The 18,038-nt window shown below is 43.5% G+C and overlaps 3 protein-coding genes across 3 annotated transcripts; 2 read left to right on the top strand and 1 right to left on the bottom strand.

The window, feature by feature from the left end:
* Positions 1–801: 801 nt before the first annotated feature.
* Positions 802–2,115, top strand: LOC131689308 (dehydrogenase/reductase SDR family member 4). Its single transcript, XM_058974304.1, has 3 exons — positions 802–1,065; positions 1,119–1,656; positions 1,712–2,115. The coding sequence occupies exons 1-3, from the start codon at positions 950–952 to the stop codon at positions 1,880–1,882; spliced, it is 825 nt and encodes a 274-aa protein (XP_058830287.1). The 5' UTR covers positions 802–949; the 3' UTR covers positions 1,883–2,115.
* Positions 2,116–2,174: 59 nt separating this feature from the next.
* On the bottom strand, positions 2,175–3,333 carry LOC131689309 (EKC/KEOPS complex subunit bud32). The gene is made up of 2 exons (XM_058974305.1): positions 3,059–3,333; positions 2,175–2,988 (listed from the first exon to the last, which is right to left on the bottom strand). Exon 2 carries the CDS (start codon positions 2,978–2,980, stop codon positions 2,261–2,263), a length of 720 nt encoding a protein of 239 aa, XP_058830288.1. The 5' UTR covers positions 2,981–2,988; positions 3,059–3,333; the 3' UTR covers positions 2,175–2,260.
* Positions 3,334–7,951: 4,618 nt separating this feature from the next.
* Positions 7,952–10,198, top strand: LOC131689307 (pentatricopeptide repeat-containing protein 1, mitochondrial). The gene is made up of 2 exons (XM_058974303.1): positions 7,952–9,602; positions 9,663–10,198. Exons 1-2 carry the CDS (start codon positions 8,077–8,079, stop codon positions 10,135–10,137), a joined length of 2,001 nt encoding a protein of 666 aa, XP_058830286.1. The 5' UTR covers positions 7,952–8,076; the 3' UTR covers positions 10,138–10,198.
* The last annotated feature ends 7,840 nt before the right edge of the window (positions 10,199–18,038 follow it).

Below are 18,038 nucleotides of genomic sequence, written 5' to 3'. Positions count from 1 at the left end.
GAAATCTTCAGAAAACTTCAAAAAGGAATAAAAAAAGCTCTATTGTTTTTCAAATCTTCAATGTACGTATTAAGGTTCAACTGAGAAAGTCTCAAAAACTAAAAAAGCATTTTTTGCAAATCGTTGGAAAAATGTTCATGAAAATCAATCAGTGGTATTCTGACAATGCCCCGCATGCACTGTTTAAATTTCATGATGAAAAATGTAGCAAAAACAACGGTTTTCATTTTCAAATCTATCCGCATTCTCAGTTGAACCTTCAGAACATTTTTTAGGGAAAGTTTTCCAATATCTTGAATTTGGATCAAAAAAATCTCTTATTTTTCATATGCATCCATTCCGGGTGTCCTCACGTGTGCTATTCATATAGTTTTTAAACCTCAACTATTTTTTTAGATTTTTAAACTAAACAAATATTCGTCTTACCAACTGACAAACGGTAAACGATGTGCTTTGCTCTGGAAATATAACCACACCGCACCGCACCCACACGAAACGAAACTTGATGAAACGTTTCTTGTGTGAAATTTTTGTTTCAGGATGTGATGTCCGAATTCTATGCAAGACGGTAAGCGGTTTGCCAACTAATAAAATCCACCGACCTATTATTTTCAGTGTAACGAAAATTTACCGCAACACGAAAGCTTATTCTCGGAAACATTTCATACGGCACTGTAATAATTCCAAAGCTGTGGGCAACATTACATATTTGCATAGTAGTAGGCGTAAGTTCCGCGATATATTTCATTATTTAGCAAACACACATTGTATAGCTATTTATAATCTGTTCCTATCAGTAACACTCCTAGCACTACTACTCCACACATTCAGCTTCATCCAGAGATGGTTGATTGTATTTATAATTGCAACTCATCATTACAAAGTTCATATCAAACGATAACGAATCAGCTATATCTCGGCAATTCAACCTACAGTGGTACAGTTCAAAATGTTAAAAGTATTCGCTAACCAAGCCGGAATTACGATGAACGGAAGAAATTTATGCAGCATAGCCGGTTCTCGTCTGCAGGGGAAAGTCGCAGTCGTCACTGCTTCTACAGATGGGTGAGTTGCAGAGCCAAGTATTGCCTGTTGTATTTTTAACCTTTCGTTCGTAGCATTGGATACGCTATCGCGGAACGCCTGGGTCAGGAGGGTGCTAAAGTAGTGATTAGCAGCCGCAAGGAACAGAACGTAGCTAGGGCAGTGGACCAGCTGACTAAGGCGGGACTAGATGTGACGGGTGTTAAGTGCCATGTCGCTACCAGTGCCGATCGGAAGGCGTTATTCGAAAAAGCTGTCGAGAAGTACGGCGGCATCGATATTCTAGTTTCGAATGCGGCAGTCAATCCAGAGGTTGGGGGAGTCCTAGAAGCAAGCGAGTCTGCCTGGGATAAGATCTTCGAGGTGAATGTTAAGTGTTCGTTTCTGTTAGCCAAGGAGGTTCTTCCCTACATAAGACAGCGCAAGGGCGGAAGTATAGTATTCGTGTCGTCAATTGCCGGATTCCAACCGTTCTCACTACTAGGAGCTTACTCAGTAAGCAAAACAGCCTTATTCGGGTTGACGAAAGCAGCTAGTCAGGATTTGGCGAGTGAGAATATTCGAGTAAACTGTATCGCTCCAGGAATCATTAAAACTAAATTTGCTGCTGCCGTGAGTATATTCAACTACTTGGTACTAGCTATCGATAATTCTTGTATATTTTTAGTTGCATGAGTCTGAAGTAGCCAAAGAAACAGCATTGGCTCAAATTCCGATGGGGCGATTTGGGGATCCAAAAGAGATATCCAGCGTATGTGCATTCCTGGTTTCGAACGATGCAAGCTTCATAACGGGAGAAACGATTGTGGCATCCGGTGGTATGCCATCGAGGCTTTAAACTGAACATTTTTGGTGGTAGGTAAACTTAAATCAAAATAACATTAAAGGCTTTTGGATTAATTCCATATCAACATTTGAATAGGGCTAATAAGATTTGTAAACAAACTTTTGTTTTGCTGATTTCTCCTAATTTGTTATCATTTCAACACAGAAAACATTTGAAAATGATTCTACCAAGGGTAAAGATGTTAATTCATGTGTATTTTTCATGAAATTCAACTCGGTGGCGGAATAATGAGCGAAATAAGTTTGTTTACAAAAGTCTCATTCGCCCTTTTGAAGAATTACTATTGAATTAATACTTTCTTAAACCGTTAAATTGTACATTCTTAAACCGTATGAATTGTTTAAAAAATAAATGCAACAATTATTTACATTATCCGATCATTGTCCTCTTACGACCTCTCGCACGTACTTCTTCAAATTTGGCAATCGTTTCCGCCACCTTATAAGTATTGTGTTCCTTGTAACTCTTTAGCACTAATTCGAATAGCTCCGGAACCTGGCTGTGGGCACTCAGCAGAGCCCTTTCCAGCACATATAAATCAACTCCCATGTCTTCGACATTGAACGAATGGAAGGACAATCCGAAGTCAATCATCACTAGTCGATAAGGAAAATCGGATCCACTGACATCGCTGATTGGGTCAAGCAGCATATTAGATGTTGTCAAATCTCCGTGAATGATATTGTGACCATGTAATGTTCCTACCGTTCGGCCTATCTCTTCAGACAACCAGCTTATTTTGGGATTGTTTAAGACACCACTTGAAGCCGTTTCGTCGACGAACCGCTTTGCAACGATTGCCTGATCCAGATACTCTATATTAATTTTCCTTCCTGGTACATCCACACCCAGCAGCTTAGGGGTATTGACACCGGCTACCTTACATCTGTCGTATGCTTTCTGTTCCGCTTTGATCCGCTGTCGGGTTAGTTGTATATCCAGATCCGGATGGCGATATTTTTTGGAAAACCGTTCCTTTACCAGGCATCGAACTCCATTGTGCTGACCAACGTACAGTTTACCTTCGGCTCCCTGTTGTAGCAAGCCGTCCGAGGTAACAACTTCAGGTTGTATATCCGCATCAGCCATCCGTTTTTCTGCTATCCAGTACCAGAAAATAAAATTAAACAAAATATTCCTTGACCTGATTTATAGTACTAAACTGACAGGCTATCGTACGATTAATAATAAACAATAAACAATTTATAAAAAATTCTTTGCCGGCGAATTTGAATCTATTTACTAATTAATATTAGGTTTGTTCCAGTACCAGGAGAAACTGGAAGTACTCCGGAGCAAACAGGGAGAAAAACGTTCCTGTATTATCTTCTTCCCTTTTTCTTCTTTTGGTAGCAAACCGGAGTGAAAAGGAGTAAGAATTTTTTGCTCCGGAGCAACAGCCCGGTCAAACCATTCGGAATTTGATTCGGAATCCTGAATGGAGTCATTATGGATTCCAAATCAAATGCAACAACCGATTCTGAGTCGGGATCGGTTGTTGCATTTCATTTGGAATCCATAATGACCATTCAGAAATCCGAACCGGTTCCGGAATGAGTTTAACTGGGAGGGAGTAACTTCCGTGTACTCCCACTGAGACGTCCAAAAAATTGTTTCAAAATCGTTCAACACGGGTCCAACGATGGACGTTTGTTGAACGGTTATTTGGACGTTGTCCAAATTGGTCCAACGAACGTCCTTCATTGGACGATTTTGAAACCAACCGTTCTTAGAGGGTATTATTACATACTATTTTTCTATCAGTGTCGAGTAACCCTCTAAGAACGGTTGGTTTCAAAATCGTCCAATGAAGGACATTCGTTGGACCAATTTGGACAACGTCCAAATAACCGTTCAACAAACGCCCATCGTTGGACCCGTGTTGAACGATTTTGAAACAATTTCTTGGACGTCTCAGTGGGAAGAGATCTGTCAAATCCCGGTCAAAAAAAATGCGGACGAACAGGGTCAGGCGATTTAAATAGTTTGACGTTTGACTCAACTCGCCTGTGCTACCCGGTCAGCGTGGCAAGCAGAAAGATAGCAAAAGTTGAGCAAAGCGAAATTGATGCTGGCAGAGTTTCGCGAGCATTTTGCGCGATTTGTGAGAGAATTCTGGCAACGAATTCGCTCAAATGCAACAACCATTCCTGACAGAAGCGGTTAAACCAACCGATGCTGCTCACTTTTATCCAGAATTCAGTCAGAAATGTACGGCCAAGATCTCTGCATGCTTCCTGCCACATCTTTGTCAGATGTTTTGCTCGATTCGTGCTAAATTCTACCAGGTAGGAATTGTCTGGATCTATGCACAGTTTATGTCCGAGTTATGTCAGGGTTTTGCTCGGTTCCTGTCAAAGTTTTGTCAGAAAACGCGAGCAAAAAAGAGTTCGCCCTAGCTCAACTAACCCGTCAGAATACGCGCAGAAATCTGACAGAGGTGCCAAACCAAGGCTTACAGAAATCTAGCAGAGCGGTCTCTACCAGGAAATTTGCCCCTAGGAACAAATGCAATTTGTGAATGAGATTTAAAGGCAATTTCAATACTTAGACAAATTTTCTGGCGGCTGAAATGGACTTGGTTGTTTTTCGCGTTTTTCCAACATGGCGGTTCATGTTTGGCTTATTAAGCTTAAAATTGATTTTTTAAAAATTGGGATGTTCTCGCTTGAATTTTGTTTGTTTCGTGCACTTCATTAAGCCAACGAATGTGGGAAATCGTGTGGAAGTATAGTACAGTCGTGATTCGCTGGTTGGACATTTTTTAACCGGACCGCTTTTTAGTTGGACCTCCGCTAGTTGGACCATTGTCCAACTAAAAAGCATCTGAACGTCAAAATCTTGTGTCAAATTTACTTTGACAATCAATCTGACAATATTTAGAGATGTGAATAGATGCATTTACACTGCTAACATCTCCTTTGGAGAGTTTTTGACATTTGTCAGTCGGTCCAACTAGCGAATCAAATTCGTTAGTTGGACAAGGCTGTGGCCCAACCAGCGAATCACGACTGTAGAACAAGATCTCTGACCTAAAATCTTAATGAACGCCAGATTGTGGTAAGTTTTGGTGTGCAATATCAATTTCACCATTGATTCTTCGTATCGTTTGGTGGTGTTTATGTGAGTAGATAATGAATCCGAAAATAAGTATTATTTGTAATTTTCATATTAGGCAACTGAGGGAATTTGTAATTTTAATATTAGGCAACTGGCGCTTCCCGAAGGGCAATTAGCGCATCCGAGTTGGCAAATTCACCCTCGTTAGCCAGCAGCTTGCCCTTTTTGACTGGGATGCATTTAAAGAGGAAGATCGACACAGATCATTCATTAGAGCCTAAGCCGCAAAGTCTTGTGGGTATCACTGGAAATTAGCAAAAATTACGAAAAGACAAGATCGCGATAAGATTGCGAAACGGCCATTTTTAAGATTTAACCTTTTCAATTCCGCAAAGCAGAAAAAACCAATCGATATATGAACAGTTTTTGAACTATTGGTTTTGAACCAAGAAAAAAGCTTAAGAGGATGCAAAGGAATCGTGCGGGGAGTAAAAAAAAGATGAATAATAGGGATTCGCACGTGTCGGCAGCTTTCACCCAAAGCTGCGACGATGGATCCCCATTGTGGTAGGTAATTGAACGATCAGCGTTTTCAACTGAAAACTTCTTTTGAAAGTTACAGCCGACGTCTGACTCCGGACACTTTTTTGAGAAAAAGTATATAACGTATTTTTGACGATTATCAAGCTGATACCAGCTGTAAATAGTAACATTAATCGCTATTGAAAAAACTCGGACGAAATCGATGGTGTAAAACGGGAGTTATTGTAAAAAACGTACTGACGATACTTCAATCATAGAGAACAGACGTCCATCTTCAGCATTCAATTTGTGTAAAATCTCTAACGGTTTCGAAGGTAGTTGGGATATCAAAATCAGGTGCGCTACTGACGTCACGTTTTTTTGTGGCTGAGTTCGACAGAATTGAAAGCGGTTATTCCTCTACCCAGTCAAACTAGTTCGGAACCGGTTCGGACTTCCAGCATGAATTCCAGCTCAAATGTATCAACCGATAGAGTCGGAATCGGTTGTTTTCTTTGAGCAAGATTCCATACTGAAACCATTCAGGATTTCGAACCGGTTTCGAAATGGATTTGACGGATAGTTGGGATAGGTTGGTGTGGCGGCGCTAGTGTTTTTAGTATATTAATTCAAATGTTTACATTTTTTAAATATTTTTGTTCGATCATGGATGCCTGTTCTCTGTGCTATTATTTAGTCGATTTATATAATCAAAACAAAATGTAATTCAATAATTTTGAATACTTTATGCAATTTTGAGTTTCGATCACTGATTCATGCAATCTATGATGCAAAAAACACAATTGTTTTTAAATACATAAAATAAATGAACATTTCCTGGCATCACGCAAGATCCCATAAGCTTTGCATGGGCTTCCTCCATTACTTCCCTTCTCTATACCTTCATGCTCGTTTGGCTTTTTGACAGTCCATTTGGCTGCACTTTTTGACACTTCGCTAGTCTGTGTATAAAGTGTCTGTAATCGAAACGAATCATGCCCAGTTAAACTCATTCCGGAACCGGTTCGGATTTCTGAATGAAGTCAGTATGGTTTCCAACTCAAATGCAACAACCGATTCCGACTCAATCGGTTTCAGAATCGGTTATTGCATTTGAGCTGGAATCCATACTGGTTCCATTCGGGATTCCGAATCAAATTCCGAATGGTTGGACCGGGTGTGTGCACCAGGGATACCAGGCATATTTCATGAAAAAATGTCTTCATTTGTCCCCTCTAAGAACGGTTGGTTTCAAAATCGTCCAATGAAGGACGCTCGTTGGACCAATTTGGACAACGTCCAAATAACCGTTCAACGAACGTCCATCGTTGGACCCGTGTTGAACGATTTTGAAACAAATTTTTGGACGTCTCACTGGGTCTTCACCGACCAGGACTCTGAATCGGTTTTAGATTTTGAGCCAGAATTCTGCCAGAAATCGGTCAGACAACCGAAACAAATTTGTCTTCAAAATAAAAAAAACCCGTCTTCACAGCCTTTCAAATGTCTTCAAAATGAAGACGTGTCTTCACATCCGCCCGGTCAAACCATTCTGAATTTGATTCGGAATCCTGAATGGAGTCAGTATGGATTCCAAATCAAATGCAACAACCGATTCTTAGTCGGAATCGGTTGTTGCATTTCATTTGGAATCCATAATGACTCCATTAAAAAATCCGAACCTGTTCCGGAATGAGTTTAACTGGGTGGCATCGCTGGTGTGCACCTTTCTCACTTGCGGTTGTCTTGAACACAGTAAAGTTCAGCCGGAAATGATCTGGAATTCTGGCTGGTTCCAGCTCATTTTCCGGCTCCAGTGCCACAACCGTTTCTAACTAGAATCGGTTGTGTCACTGGAACCGGAATACGAACTGGAACCAGCCAGAATTCTGGTTCATTTTCGAGTGAGCTTAGCTGGAAATGTGCTTCAAGCACTGATCACATTCACACCATCCCAATTAAACTCATTCCGGAACCGGTTCGGATTTCTGAATGGAGTCATTATAATTAATTATAATATATGGCTTCCAAATCAAATAAAAAATCAACAACCGATTCCGACTCAGAATCGGTTGTTGCTTTTGATTTGGAATCCATAATGACTCCATTCAGGATTCCGAATCAAATTCCGAATGGTTTGACCGGGATGCTTCAAACTTGCTCACATCTCTTTGGTTAATATATTTTTGACACCGTACCAGAGATGCCAGATTTGCAGACAAGTCTGCAAATTCGCAGACTTTTAATTTAAGCTGCAGATTTTTTCGATGACGCAGATATTTGCAGATTTTCTAGTTTGGTTGCAGATATTTGCAGATTTTTTAGTTTTGTTGCAGATATTTGCAGATTTTTGAATATAAAGGCTTTTGGTTACACTAGCTTTCCTGACATTTCTTGTTCTTCCCAGACTTTTGAAATTATTATTGCAGACATTTGAAAAAAGTACCTGGCATCTCTGCACCGTACAGCTGTCAATTGTAGAACGTGCAAGTGTTTTGAAATCAGTTTTGTTTTGTTACTTCAATTTCAGCCGGTAATCGCAGAAATTTCTCAAGTTCTGGTTAAAATCCGCGAGAATCGCAGTAGAAATCATAAAAACTGTGATGACTTCCATTATAGCTCAGGCGTTTCGTCGACAATTGCTATTCAGAGCCAAAATCTCTCGTGATCTAACCAGTTTACCTCGCCGTCGGCGAGTTCCGTGTGTTTGTTTTGTGCAGTCGGGGCAGCAACTGCACCACCAAACCAGCGCTCTTTTCGATAAAACCATTTTTCGAGATGATATTTCACTGCTGGAACTCAAAAACGACCCCGACACGTTCGGAACACTGTCACCTTCCGTTCCGGAGTCGGAAGTGCAGGACGAGGGTGACTTGAAGGAGGAAAAGTTTATACAATATTTTCCTCCACGATCACAGAAGTTAAGTACGAAGCAGTACGCGGATTTGATCAAAGATCATTTGAAGAATCAACGGGTTAAAGAAGCAATAGATGTGCTTGAAGTAAGAATGAAGGAGGACCGAGTGGCGCCTATCAACTATCTATTTAATTTAGTTATTGGAGGATGCGCACGTGTTGGATACACCAAGAAGGCCTTCCAGCTGTACAATAAAATGAAACAACACGGCTTGAAAGTGACAGGAGGGACGTACACATCGCTATTTAATGCCTGTGCAAACAGCCCTTTCCTCGGCGATGGATTACAGAAAGCCAACAGGCTGCGTGAAATTATGATAGAGAAAGGCTATGAACCAAACGAGTCGAATTACAACGCAATGATCAAAGCTTACGGTAGATGTGAGGATTTGAAAACAGCTTTTCAACTGGTAGATGACATGATCGTGAAAAAACTCAATGTGAGCACCGATACTTTCAATTTTTTGCTACAAGCATGCATTAGCGACGTTGAGTATGGATTCCGACATGCTCTCTTGGTGTGGCAAAAAATGCATCGGATGAATGCCTTACCGGATATCTACTCGTTCAATCTGCTGCTCAGATGTGTTCGAGATTGCGGTCTTGGTGATTTGGAAACCACTGAACAAGTTATTGAGCAGATTATCTGTCAAAGTGGGCAATCGATGTTAAACCAGGAAAATGTGGAGCCAACTCTTCTCGAAGATTGCACCGACCAGACGTCCTCGGAAAAGCAACTGGTCAGAGTCGTAAACCAGCAACCAGGGCCAGAAGGTGCACCCAATCTTCTATCTCGAACACCTCACCTGGGAAGCCTCATCAGTTTGGGCGAAATTAGAAAACCTGAGGATCGGCTTTTGCTATTGGGTGGCCCAACAGGGTTTTTGAGAGAAATGGAACAAGCCAAAATACAACCAGATATTAAAACTATGACCGAATTGATGGATGTGATTCCTCCGACGAACGTAGCTGAAAAGCAAATTTTGTCAACCGTTCTCAAGTATGGCATCAAATGCGACATAGACTTTTTCAATATCCTCATAAAGAAACGCTCGATGCGATTCGATTATGAATCCGCCCGGCAAGTATTAACAATGATACAAACAGCTAGACTCACGCCGGATATCGTCACGTATGGAGTTTTGGCTCTCGGTTGCCGAAGCCAGGAAGAAGCGCGGGCTCTGCTTCGAGAAATGGACGACGCTGATATAAGGTATTTTAGGCACCCAGAAACTCAGTTATATTAAACATTAATAAAAACTCTATTTTTTAGAATTAACATTCAAATCTTGGGGGCCATGCTACGACAAGGCACGGCAACAAGCAATTTCCGTTATGTCACGGATATTTTGGAAATCGTTAAACAACAGCGCTTGAAGCCAAACGACAAGTTTCTTCAGCATTTGGAGGTTTTCAACAAAAAGTGCGAAAAGGAAAACCAATTTTACGACCGGCATCCACGCAAAGCCGGACGCGAAGAGTTCAAACTGGAGTACAACCGTTACAAAAACAAGCTGGAATACTGGATGGAGTACATGGGACTGAAAGGACTCAGCTTGGATGAAGCTCGGGGAATTGTGCGGGAGCATCCGTGGGAGCAGTTCAAACAGCCGCAAGTCAACGGTTATGAAGCGACCAAGAACCCCAAGTTGAGGCATAAGAAGAAAAAGCAACACTCGATTCGAAAGATCGACGTGGAACAGTTAGACGAGGAAACGCAGCAACAAGGTTTAAGAAGGATAGAGTAGTGAATTGGTTTAGTCTAGTTTTTCTAGATATTTAGATAGTGAACTAAATGGATAGCCAAAAAAGTTCCAATAAAATATCTTATTATTATTTGGGCAGTTTTGTTTTAATTGAGACTACCTATCCTTTAGATCGGATCAAAGAAACTGGAAACTCAAAATATTAAAATAATCCGCTGATGTTTGTCGGCAATAAATTCCAGAATTCATTATTATTATGAACACTAGGGTCGGTTTGTCCTCGAATCCGATTTCGGGATTTATTTGCCATAGCGAGTGAAGATCAGAGTTTCCACACGATTTGTTTGAAAATTTATTTCAACTAGAAAAATAATCTTCAAGAGTTTAAAGCACCTTATCGCAATTAACTGTAAATTAAACCAATGCATTTTCTACTCTCGATTGTAGAGTACGGTTATTCGAGTCCTTATTCGACAGCTTGGGAAGGGTAGAAAGTAAGATGATGGACCGAAATCTATTGCAAACAGTTTCTCCGTTTTCATCGCTTCTTTGCTAGCTTCCACACTAAAAGGTTGAATTTTTTTTCATGTGTAGTGACTCTCGACTCCTAGAACAGCAAACTATCCGACCGATCAATCATGGCCACACTCTCAACAACGACCCTTTCGCGTGGACTAGGTATTAAACCCCAAATAGTGGGAACACACGAACTGCTGCTCTAGCGCCTTTTTGGAGGGTGATAACAGACTAGACCTACACACCAAGACGGAACCTGTGGAACAACAAGTTGTGGAATTCTCTTTAGGACCTTCGTGGAGCCGATATCACAACCGCCGTCGCATTTTCTACGATTACATACAGCCCACGACCGTGGGATCTGCTCCAAAGTCGGCATCTTTCAGGGGTGGCGAATAGTGCAGGAATGGTGGCAATCCAAGTGGCTTCGTGATCACCAAGATCAACGGTCCCCAAGGTAGAAACCGGATCAATACAATTGGATCCTAAACTAAGCGACTCGTTAGTCGGACGAACGCCGGTTGTTATAGGAGGTGACTTTAACGCTTGGGCCGTGGAGTCGGGAAGCTGGCTGGTCAACACAAGAGACTACAGCTTGTTGGAAGCCCTGGCGAAGCTGGGATTTGCACTTTTCATTCATGCTGCAGTTCTTCGCTGATGGGTAACAGTGAGCTGGGCACCATTGCTCGGCAGAACTGTGCAGTAACGCGAAGAATGAGGACTGGTGAGCGAAAGTGGAAAATAAAGAACTTCGGCAAGTAACTGTTTGTAGAAGCACTTCGTGTAGACAGCATCGCTACAATTCCGAATAATGACGAACTGTCGGAAACATTGGCGAGGGCGTATGACGTAACAATACCGAGGAACGGTCGGGGTGTATTGGTGAAACGAAAGATTTAGTACCCTCCTTACTGCATGCCTGAAGGCCGGATGACCCGCTCAGAGCAAGATCTGAGACAGTTAGGGGAGGGCGTAATGTGACATTCTGAGCAACCAGGGCCGTTGAGGCAGTCCACCTGCTACAAAGAGCTGCGAAGAGAAGCAGACGTCAATCCCTAGGACAACGCGTATCATGTTGTGTTGGCCAAGATCAAGGGTCCAACGACGCCAACTGAAATGTGCGCTGGCAAACTGAAGACTATCGTGGATGGTTTCTTTCTAAAGCATGACTGAGCCGCATAGTCGCCAATACCATACGTCGATGCAGACGGTGAAAATGTCTATGACAACTCAACGATGAGCTCCTTACAGCGACAAAAGGACTGAAAGTGAAGAAAGCTCCCGGTCCGGACGGTATCCCCAACGTGGCACAGAAGACTGCAAGCTTGGCATTTCCGGACATGTTCAACATAGTGCTACAGTAGGGTGACCATACGTCCTGGTTTCCCAGGACATGTCCTGGTTTTTCACTGACTGTCCTGGTGTCCTGGGACGTCGAGGAAAAAGCTTGATTTGTCCTGGTTTTTCTCCTGTAAGCCTAATAACAGGTGTTCAATAAAAATGAGTTTTTTTCAGTCATGTAGTTGACAAACAAAAAAATTCTTCAACGCATTCAGATTTTTTTATTAAAAACAATATTTATTCTTCAAAAAAACGTCAATGAATATTAGAGAAGGGGCCCTGGTCAGCCGTACGACGCAACTTAGTCGCGATGCTCTCACAAGAGCACTGGACGGCACTGACGTCCTTCTTCCGGATACAATTCCGGATCCTGGTGGTCAACTGCTACGTGTTCTTGTCTCGCCAATTATTTTTGCACACTAGGGCACTGAGGGAGTCGAAAAAATCCTCAATGGGACGGCACTGCGGCAAGTTGGTCGGGTTCCTTTCTTTCGGCACGTACGGTATCTTTTTCTGCTCAAGATACTCCAGCGTCTTCTTGGCGTAATGCGTACGTACCATATGAATGAGATGTAGTCTGTTTCAGAGATGCCAGGTACTTTTTTCAAATGTCTGCAATAATAATTTCAAAAGTCTGGGAAGAACAAGAAATGTCAGGAAAGCTAGTGTAACCAAAAGCCTTTATATTCAAAAATCTGCAAATATCTGCAACAAAACTAAAAAATCTGCAAATATCTGCAACCAAACTAGAAAATCTGCAAATATCTGCGTCATCGAAAAAATCTGCAGCTTAAATTAAAAGTCTGCGAATTTGCAGACTTGTCTGCAAATCTGGCATCTCTGGTCTGTTTGCAACAACATTTGGCAATCGAACAAATCGAACCGATTCCAGTTGTGGACCAAACTCTGGCCGCTATCAATGTCGACGAAACAATGATTCCGGGATCCGAAAAATTTCCTTTGATGCCTACCTCTAAGAAGACACATCAAAGTTTTGGCGATTCTGCTTCTTCTAGAGTTCTCTTGCAATGTTAGAATCAAGATACCCGTTTAGATTGACGAAGATAAGACTGGTGTGAGTCTTCACGATCTATCCCCGCGTACAACCAATAAATTCACTATTGATGTCGAAGTACGTAACGGTGAAAGTTTGAAACCTGGAGAAACTTTTTTCCAGGTATTCCAATGGAATTCTCAAATCACGCTGCGCACATATGAAGAACAGATCCCTACGTGCCAAATCATGTGTGAAAGCCTCTAATGAAACAACATCAACTGCGAGCTAACCCAACAACATTAACTAAATCACCAACAACCGGAGTTGCAACTCAGCCACCGACGAATGCTGGAACAACAGAATCTACACACAGCGTGTCCGATCATTGTGATACTGCTTACCAATGGTTGTCATTCGAGATTGCCAGATATAGCGCAGGGAAGCTACTTGGGACCGTTGATGTTGATGTTGATGTTGCTTAAAACTCCTCGCCTGTTCCTGCACAGACGATCTCATAATAATTCGTCTCATTTGCTCAATTCAGGATTTCCGATTTCTCCAACAACAGCATGAAACCTTCGCTGGTTGTGGTGCAGCAAGAACTTCGCGTATGCGTGTGTGTAAATCCTAAAAAGCACGGTGATCGAATTCCCACGAAAAATTTTCTGGTAGAGCTCTTCCTCCCAGACCCACACACCTTTTTAACTGCCGAAGCTCTGCCTGCCCGACCCAAGATCTTTGTAACTTCCGAAAACCTGTGGAGAAAGTACAGTCGATTGATAGGTAACGGGGGGAGGCAGTCCCCTTTCGACTGTCCTGGTTTTTTACTCGCCTCATATGGTCACCCTAGCTACAGCAATTCCAGGACAAAGGCTACTTTGCGGATAGATAGAAGATCGTGGTGTTACTGCCAAAAAGCAGGAAAGCCACCAGGCAATTCAGCATCGTATCGGTCTATATATCTGCTGTATACTATTAGTAAACTTCTGGACAGGCTGATGAATTACGTTGAAAGAGAGAACGGGATATTGTAGTGGCAGTTCGGATTCCGGATAGAAATTTTGCAACTGCGCCGGGAACGACATGAACAACGCCTTCAACAGCGGCAGGAGGGTGGCTATCGCCGTAACGATACCTAGATTGCTACCCGTGCAAGACTCTGGAGTTTCTTCAGAACCGGATGCTTGTCTACCGGACGCAGAGGCCGATTAATGTTACGGTGGGAGTACCTGAGGTCTCCGCACTCGGCCCTACGCTGTGGAATGTGATTGTTAACATAGGAGATCGTCGGCTGTGCTGATGAAGTCGTCCCGACGATAACCTGCGTGACTCTTGAGGAGATATTCACGGCAGAGACGATAGGCATCGCTGATGTCAAGTTACAGTAGGCTCGCCACAAGACTGAGGTAGAGCTGGCCTACAGTAAAAAAAATTCAGCGTGGGTAAGGATGCGAAATGCTATCAGCGGAGGAATACACGAAATGCGAGACGACAGGTTAGAGCGGACTCGTGTCGGTGTGGGTGCATGGGAAGCAGAGATGTATTCGTCCATCTGACGCAATTTTTGTCCAAGCATGGTTTCTTCCGGAAGCAACCGCATCAGTTTGGACATGCTTCGTCACCTCTTTGCGCGAAGTGCGTGAATGTGCAAGATACACCGAAACACGTAGTCCTTGAGAGCCTGAGCTTGAGCTTGTGCGAACACCCCTGGCTGCTACTCCGTTATCGATCGGGACTAGCTGAATCAGGGAATCAGTAGATAATTATGCTTGAGAGTAGCGAAACATCTTTCAATGTGCAACTCCTGGTAATCCTAAAGTGTTTTTGATCAATACCGGCGCCGGCCAGGCCCGAACGTAGACCGCGAAAGGAAAGAGAGAGAATGGTTAGTCCGATACTTGCTTTTGCTAGAGGCCGTATATACTACTGCGCACTCCACAAGGGTCACGGGAGGAGGATATTTTTGTTAGTAAGAGTATAGAAGTTGGATCTACTTCTTCTTTACCGACGTCAGAGAGGTGATACCACTACCAGGACTAGATATCGATCCACCAATTTCATGGACCGGGGACCAACGGCTTTACTTCCCTTCCCAAGGAAGACGTGACCACAGATTTTTTCACCTCAGAAAAATCTCAACGACCTCGGCTGGAATTGAACCCAGGTCAACTGGAATGAGTGGCGGTCACGCTTACCACTCAACCACCGGCGCCGTCCACGTAGTCCTTGAGAGCCTGAGATTCGAAAAAGTAAGGGTATACGGGTACGAGTAAGTAGCATGACAGTTGACAATATAATCGAATCGATGTGCCACGACGAACATACCTGGGACGCTGGCAACAGAGTAGTGATGCGGAGCCCTACGAGCTCCAGAAGAAGTGGCTAAGGCATCAACAAAGTCGCGTAACCGATTAGCAATCCGCCGTGAAATAATAAAACGACTTCAGGAGTAATCACTTTGTCGGGAATTCACCGTCTGAATAGACTAGATACACCGCCGGGGACCAGTTGAATAGTTTAGCGACGTAGCACCGGGTCTAGGTCGTCGAAGCGCCAATGGTACTAGAAGTTACGCTCCATCCTCAATCTCAGGACCGACCTCGGTATTCTACCGATTTGATCGTGAGAGGGGATAGTTAGGATAACAGCTGACGTCGTGCTGCACGGATGAATGTACTGGAGTAGATGCAGGGCCCCGGAGAATAGAGTTGCCGGTCCCAAGCGGAGCAGAAATATGCCGTCGAAATGTCTATCGAAGCGCGTAGAGTGAACGAGCGGTATCCACTATAGATTAGCACAAACGATGTGCATGAGCATAGCACAGTTTACTAGCGAGAGTAAACTAGAAGCGACACCTAGGAGCTTAGTCCCTTCCCCCACACACCTGAGAGGTTTCTGGAAGTAAACTTGGGCGGGGATTTTAGTGGGTCTAGCTTCTGCAAAATCTGAGCATGCTTTTAAATGCCTGCTGATTTTTACATTCTCCTCTAACAGAACACATACACAGATGAAGGCAACATCACCGAAATGTGGAAGGTACAGAAGCTGGTGTTACTGCCAAAGCCAGGGAAGTCACCGGGTGATCCGGCCTTTTATAGGCTCATATATCTGCTAGATACACTCGCAAAACTCCTTGATAGAATCATCCTTTACTCGCTGACTAATTGCACAGGGGGTGGGCGCGGACTGTCCAAGATACAGTTCGGATTTCACAAAGGAGAATCGACAGTGAAGGTAATTCGGGCAGTGTTCGAGAGTGCCGAGCAGGCATATAAACAGAAGCGTTGAGAAGATCGCTACTGCGCTATGGTTACATTTAACAGTGCCAGCTAAGAAGGCATCACCGCAGCGCTGCATAGAGTGAGGGTCTCTGACTATCTATGCCAGACCCTGAAGAGCTACTTCCGGAGCAGAGTGCTGCTGAGACGAACGAAGGGCAGAAGTCAATGCGAGTCACAGCGGCCGTTCCTCACGGCTTCATTCTCAATCAAACTTTTTGGATCGGGATGTAGGAACGGGTCTTGGTGCGGCGGCTGCCATCGAAAGATAATGAATTTCGCGGACGACCAGGTACTAACGGTGATGGGTGAGACACTTAAAGATGTGGAGGTGTCGGTGACGACGAGACAATAAACGCGATCGAAAGCTGGATGAGCTGACCCCAAAGCTGCAGATAGCTCACCTCGAGACGGAGGTCAGTAACTGCAAAGCGGTTCTGAGGATGCAGATCGGCGTCAGTGATCACATGATTACATCGAAGCATGTAATGAGCAATTGAGAGTGATAATGGACAACCGGTTGAGCTTTAACACTCACGTTGACTACGCCTGCAAAAAGTCGGCAAAGGCAAGGAACGCAATAGCGAGGATCATACCGCACCAAATTCTTGAAGAGGATTATCCTCAATAGACTGACAACATTTATAGAGAGCGATCACGGCTTGTCGACGAGCCGATTCTGGAAAAGCATGTCTACGGTGGTCGCTATTCGAACCGTGATCGAGAGCTGCTGAGGCGCTCCCACAGAAAAGAGGGGAAACCGATATTGTGCGTGATAACGATAGACCTCAAAAAACGCGTTCAATAGCGCAAGCTGGGAAGCCAATTCTGAATCACTGCACATAATGATGGTCCTTAAATATTTGCAGAATCGGGTTGTGGTTTCCGAGAAAAACAGGGAACAGAAATTGTATTACAGAAATAATTGCTCGGCTGACCCAAATCAAGGAATGCAAAGTCTCACAAATAGAAAGAGAATGTGGAGGCTCACCTGTAGTATGTGACGATCATTTCCAGGAGGTCATCGTCTTGGAGGTCATCTTTGGACCAAGTCCAATCACTCTGTCGTCTCGTGGCTGATTTTCGCCGTCGTTTTCCTGCCTTTCCAGTGCTCTTACAATACAATTTCCGTACGATCGATGTGCGACGATTTCATGTAAAACAATGCTACGAAGCGAGCACTCCTCATGACTCAATCCCGCTTTTGGTTGAGAGCAACCACGTGCTGCCGGGGATTTACCGATTTGCCCCGCTCTTCGTCGTTTGTCGTGAACAATTTGCACTCAGCCACCAATCATTTTGGGGGTGAATTCTCTTTCCTCGCTTATCAGCGGCAAACTGGACTACGGGTCGTCATGGTCTAGTTCCTTCCTCCCTTTTTCTTCCTCTAGCTTTTCACGCAATTGAGACTCGGTCGAAACGCATAGATTAACACACACGACAGAACCGCGACGCAGAAATTTCGCGTTTTAGCTCTTGTCTTGAGCGGTATGCACGCCGAACGAACGAGAGTTCTCAAAAAAAGCATTTACCGCGATGGCAGTCGCACTACGATCCGACCTCCGCCGTCCCTCCACATGTGTTTTTTCTGTCCTTCTCCAGCGGAAGAAACACCACCGCTATCGACCGTACTCGGTCAACTCTTTTCCCGACTACCTATTTTTTCCTGTCATTTGTTCTTCCGGGGATTTGTTTTCAAGCAAATTGTTGCTTTCAAGCGAGCCGCCCTCTTGCAGTGCTCGCTAATTTCTAATTACTCCCATTGAACATATAAGTTATACATTTTATTGTAACAATCGGTTAGAATTTCG

This window comes from Topomyia yanbarensis, chromosome 3, assembly GCF_030247195.1.
Source record: "Topomyia yanbarensis strain Yona2022 chromosome 3, ASM3024719v1, whole genome shotgun sequence".
In the NCBI taxonomy this organism is placed as follows: domain Eukaryota; kingdom Metazoa; phylum Arthropoda; class Insecta; order Diptera; family Culicidae; genus Topomyia; species Topomyia yanbarensis.
This window is presented reverse-complemented; position numbering and strand designations above follow the sequence as displayed.

What these genes read in the sequence shown, in the direction of transcription:
- LOC131689308 (XM_058974304.1), top strand. Translation starts at nt 950, where the DNA reads ATGTTAAAAGTATTCGCTAACCAAGCCGGAATTACGATGAACGGAAGA. An exon ending in GTCACTGCTTCTACAGATGG is followed by an intron (nt 1,066 to 1,118) that starts GTGAGTTGCAGA and finishes TTTCGTTCGTAG; the next exon opens with CATTGGATACGCTATCGCGG. An exon ending in AAACTAAATTTGCTGCTGCC is followed by an intron (nt 1,657 to 1,711) that starts GTGAGTATATTC and finishes GTATATTTTTAG; the next exon opens with TTGCATGAGTCTGAAGTAGC.
- LOC131689309 (XM_058974305.1), bottom strand. Translation starts at nt 2,980, where the DNA reads ATGGCTGATGCGGATATACAACCTGAAGTTGTTACCTCGGACGGCTTG.
- LOC131689307 (XM_058974303.1), top strand. Translation starts at nt 8,077, where the DNA reads ATGACTTCCATTATAGCTCAGGCGTTTCGTCGACAATTGCTATTCAGA. An exon ending in ATGGACGACGCTGATATAAG is followed by an intron (nt 9,603 to 9,662) that starts GTATTTTAGGCA and finishes TCTATTTTTTAG; the next exon opens with AATTAACATTCAAATCTTGG.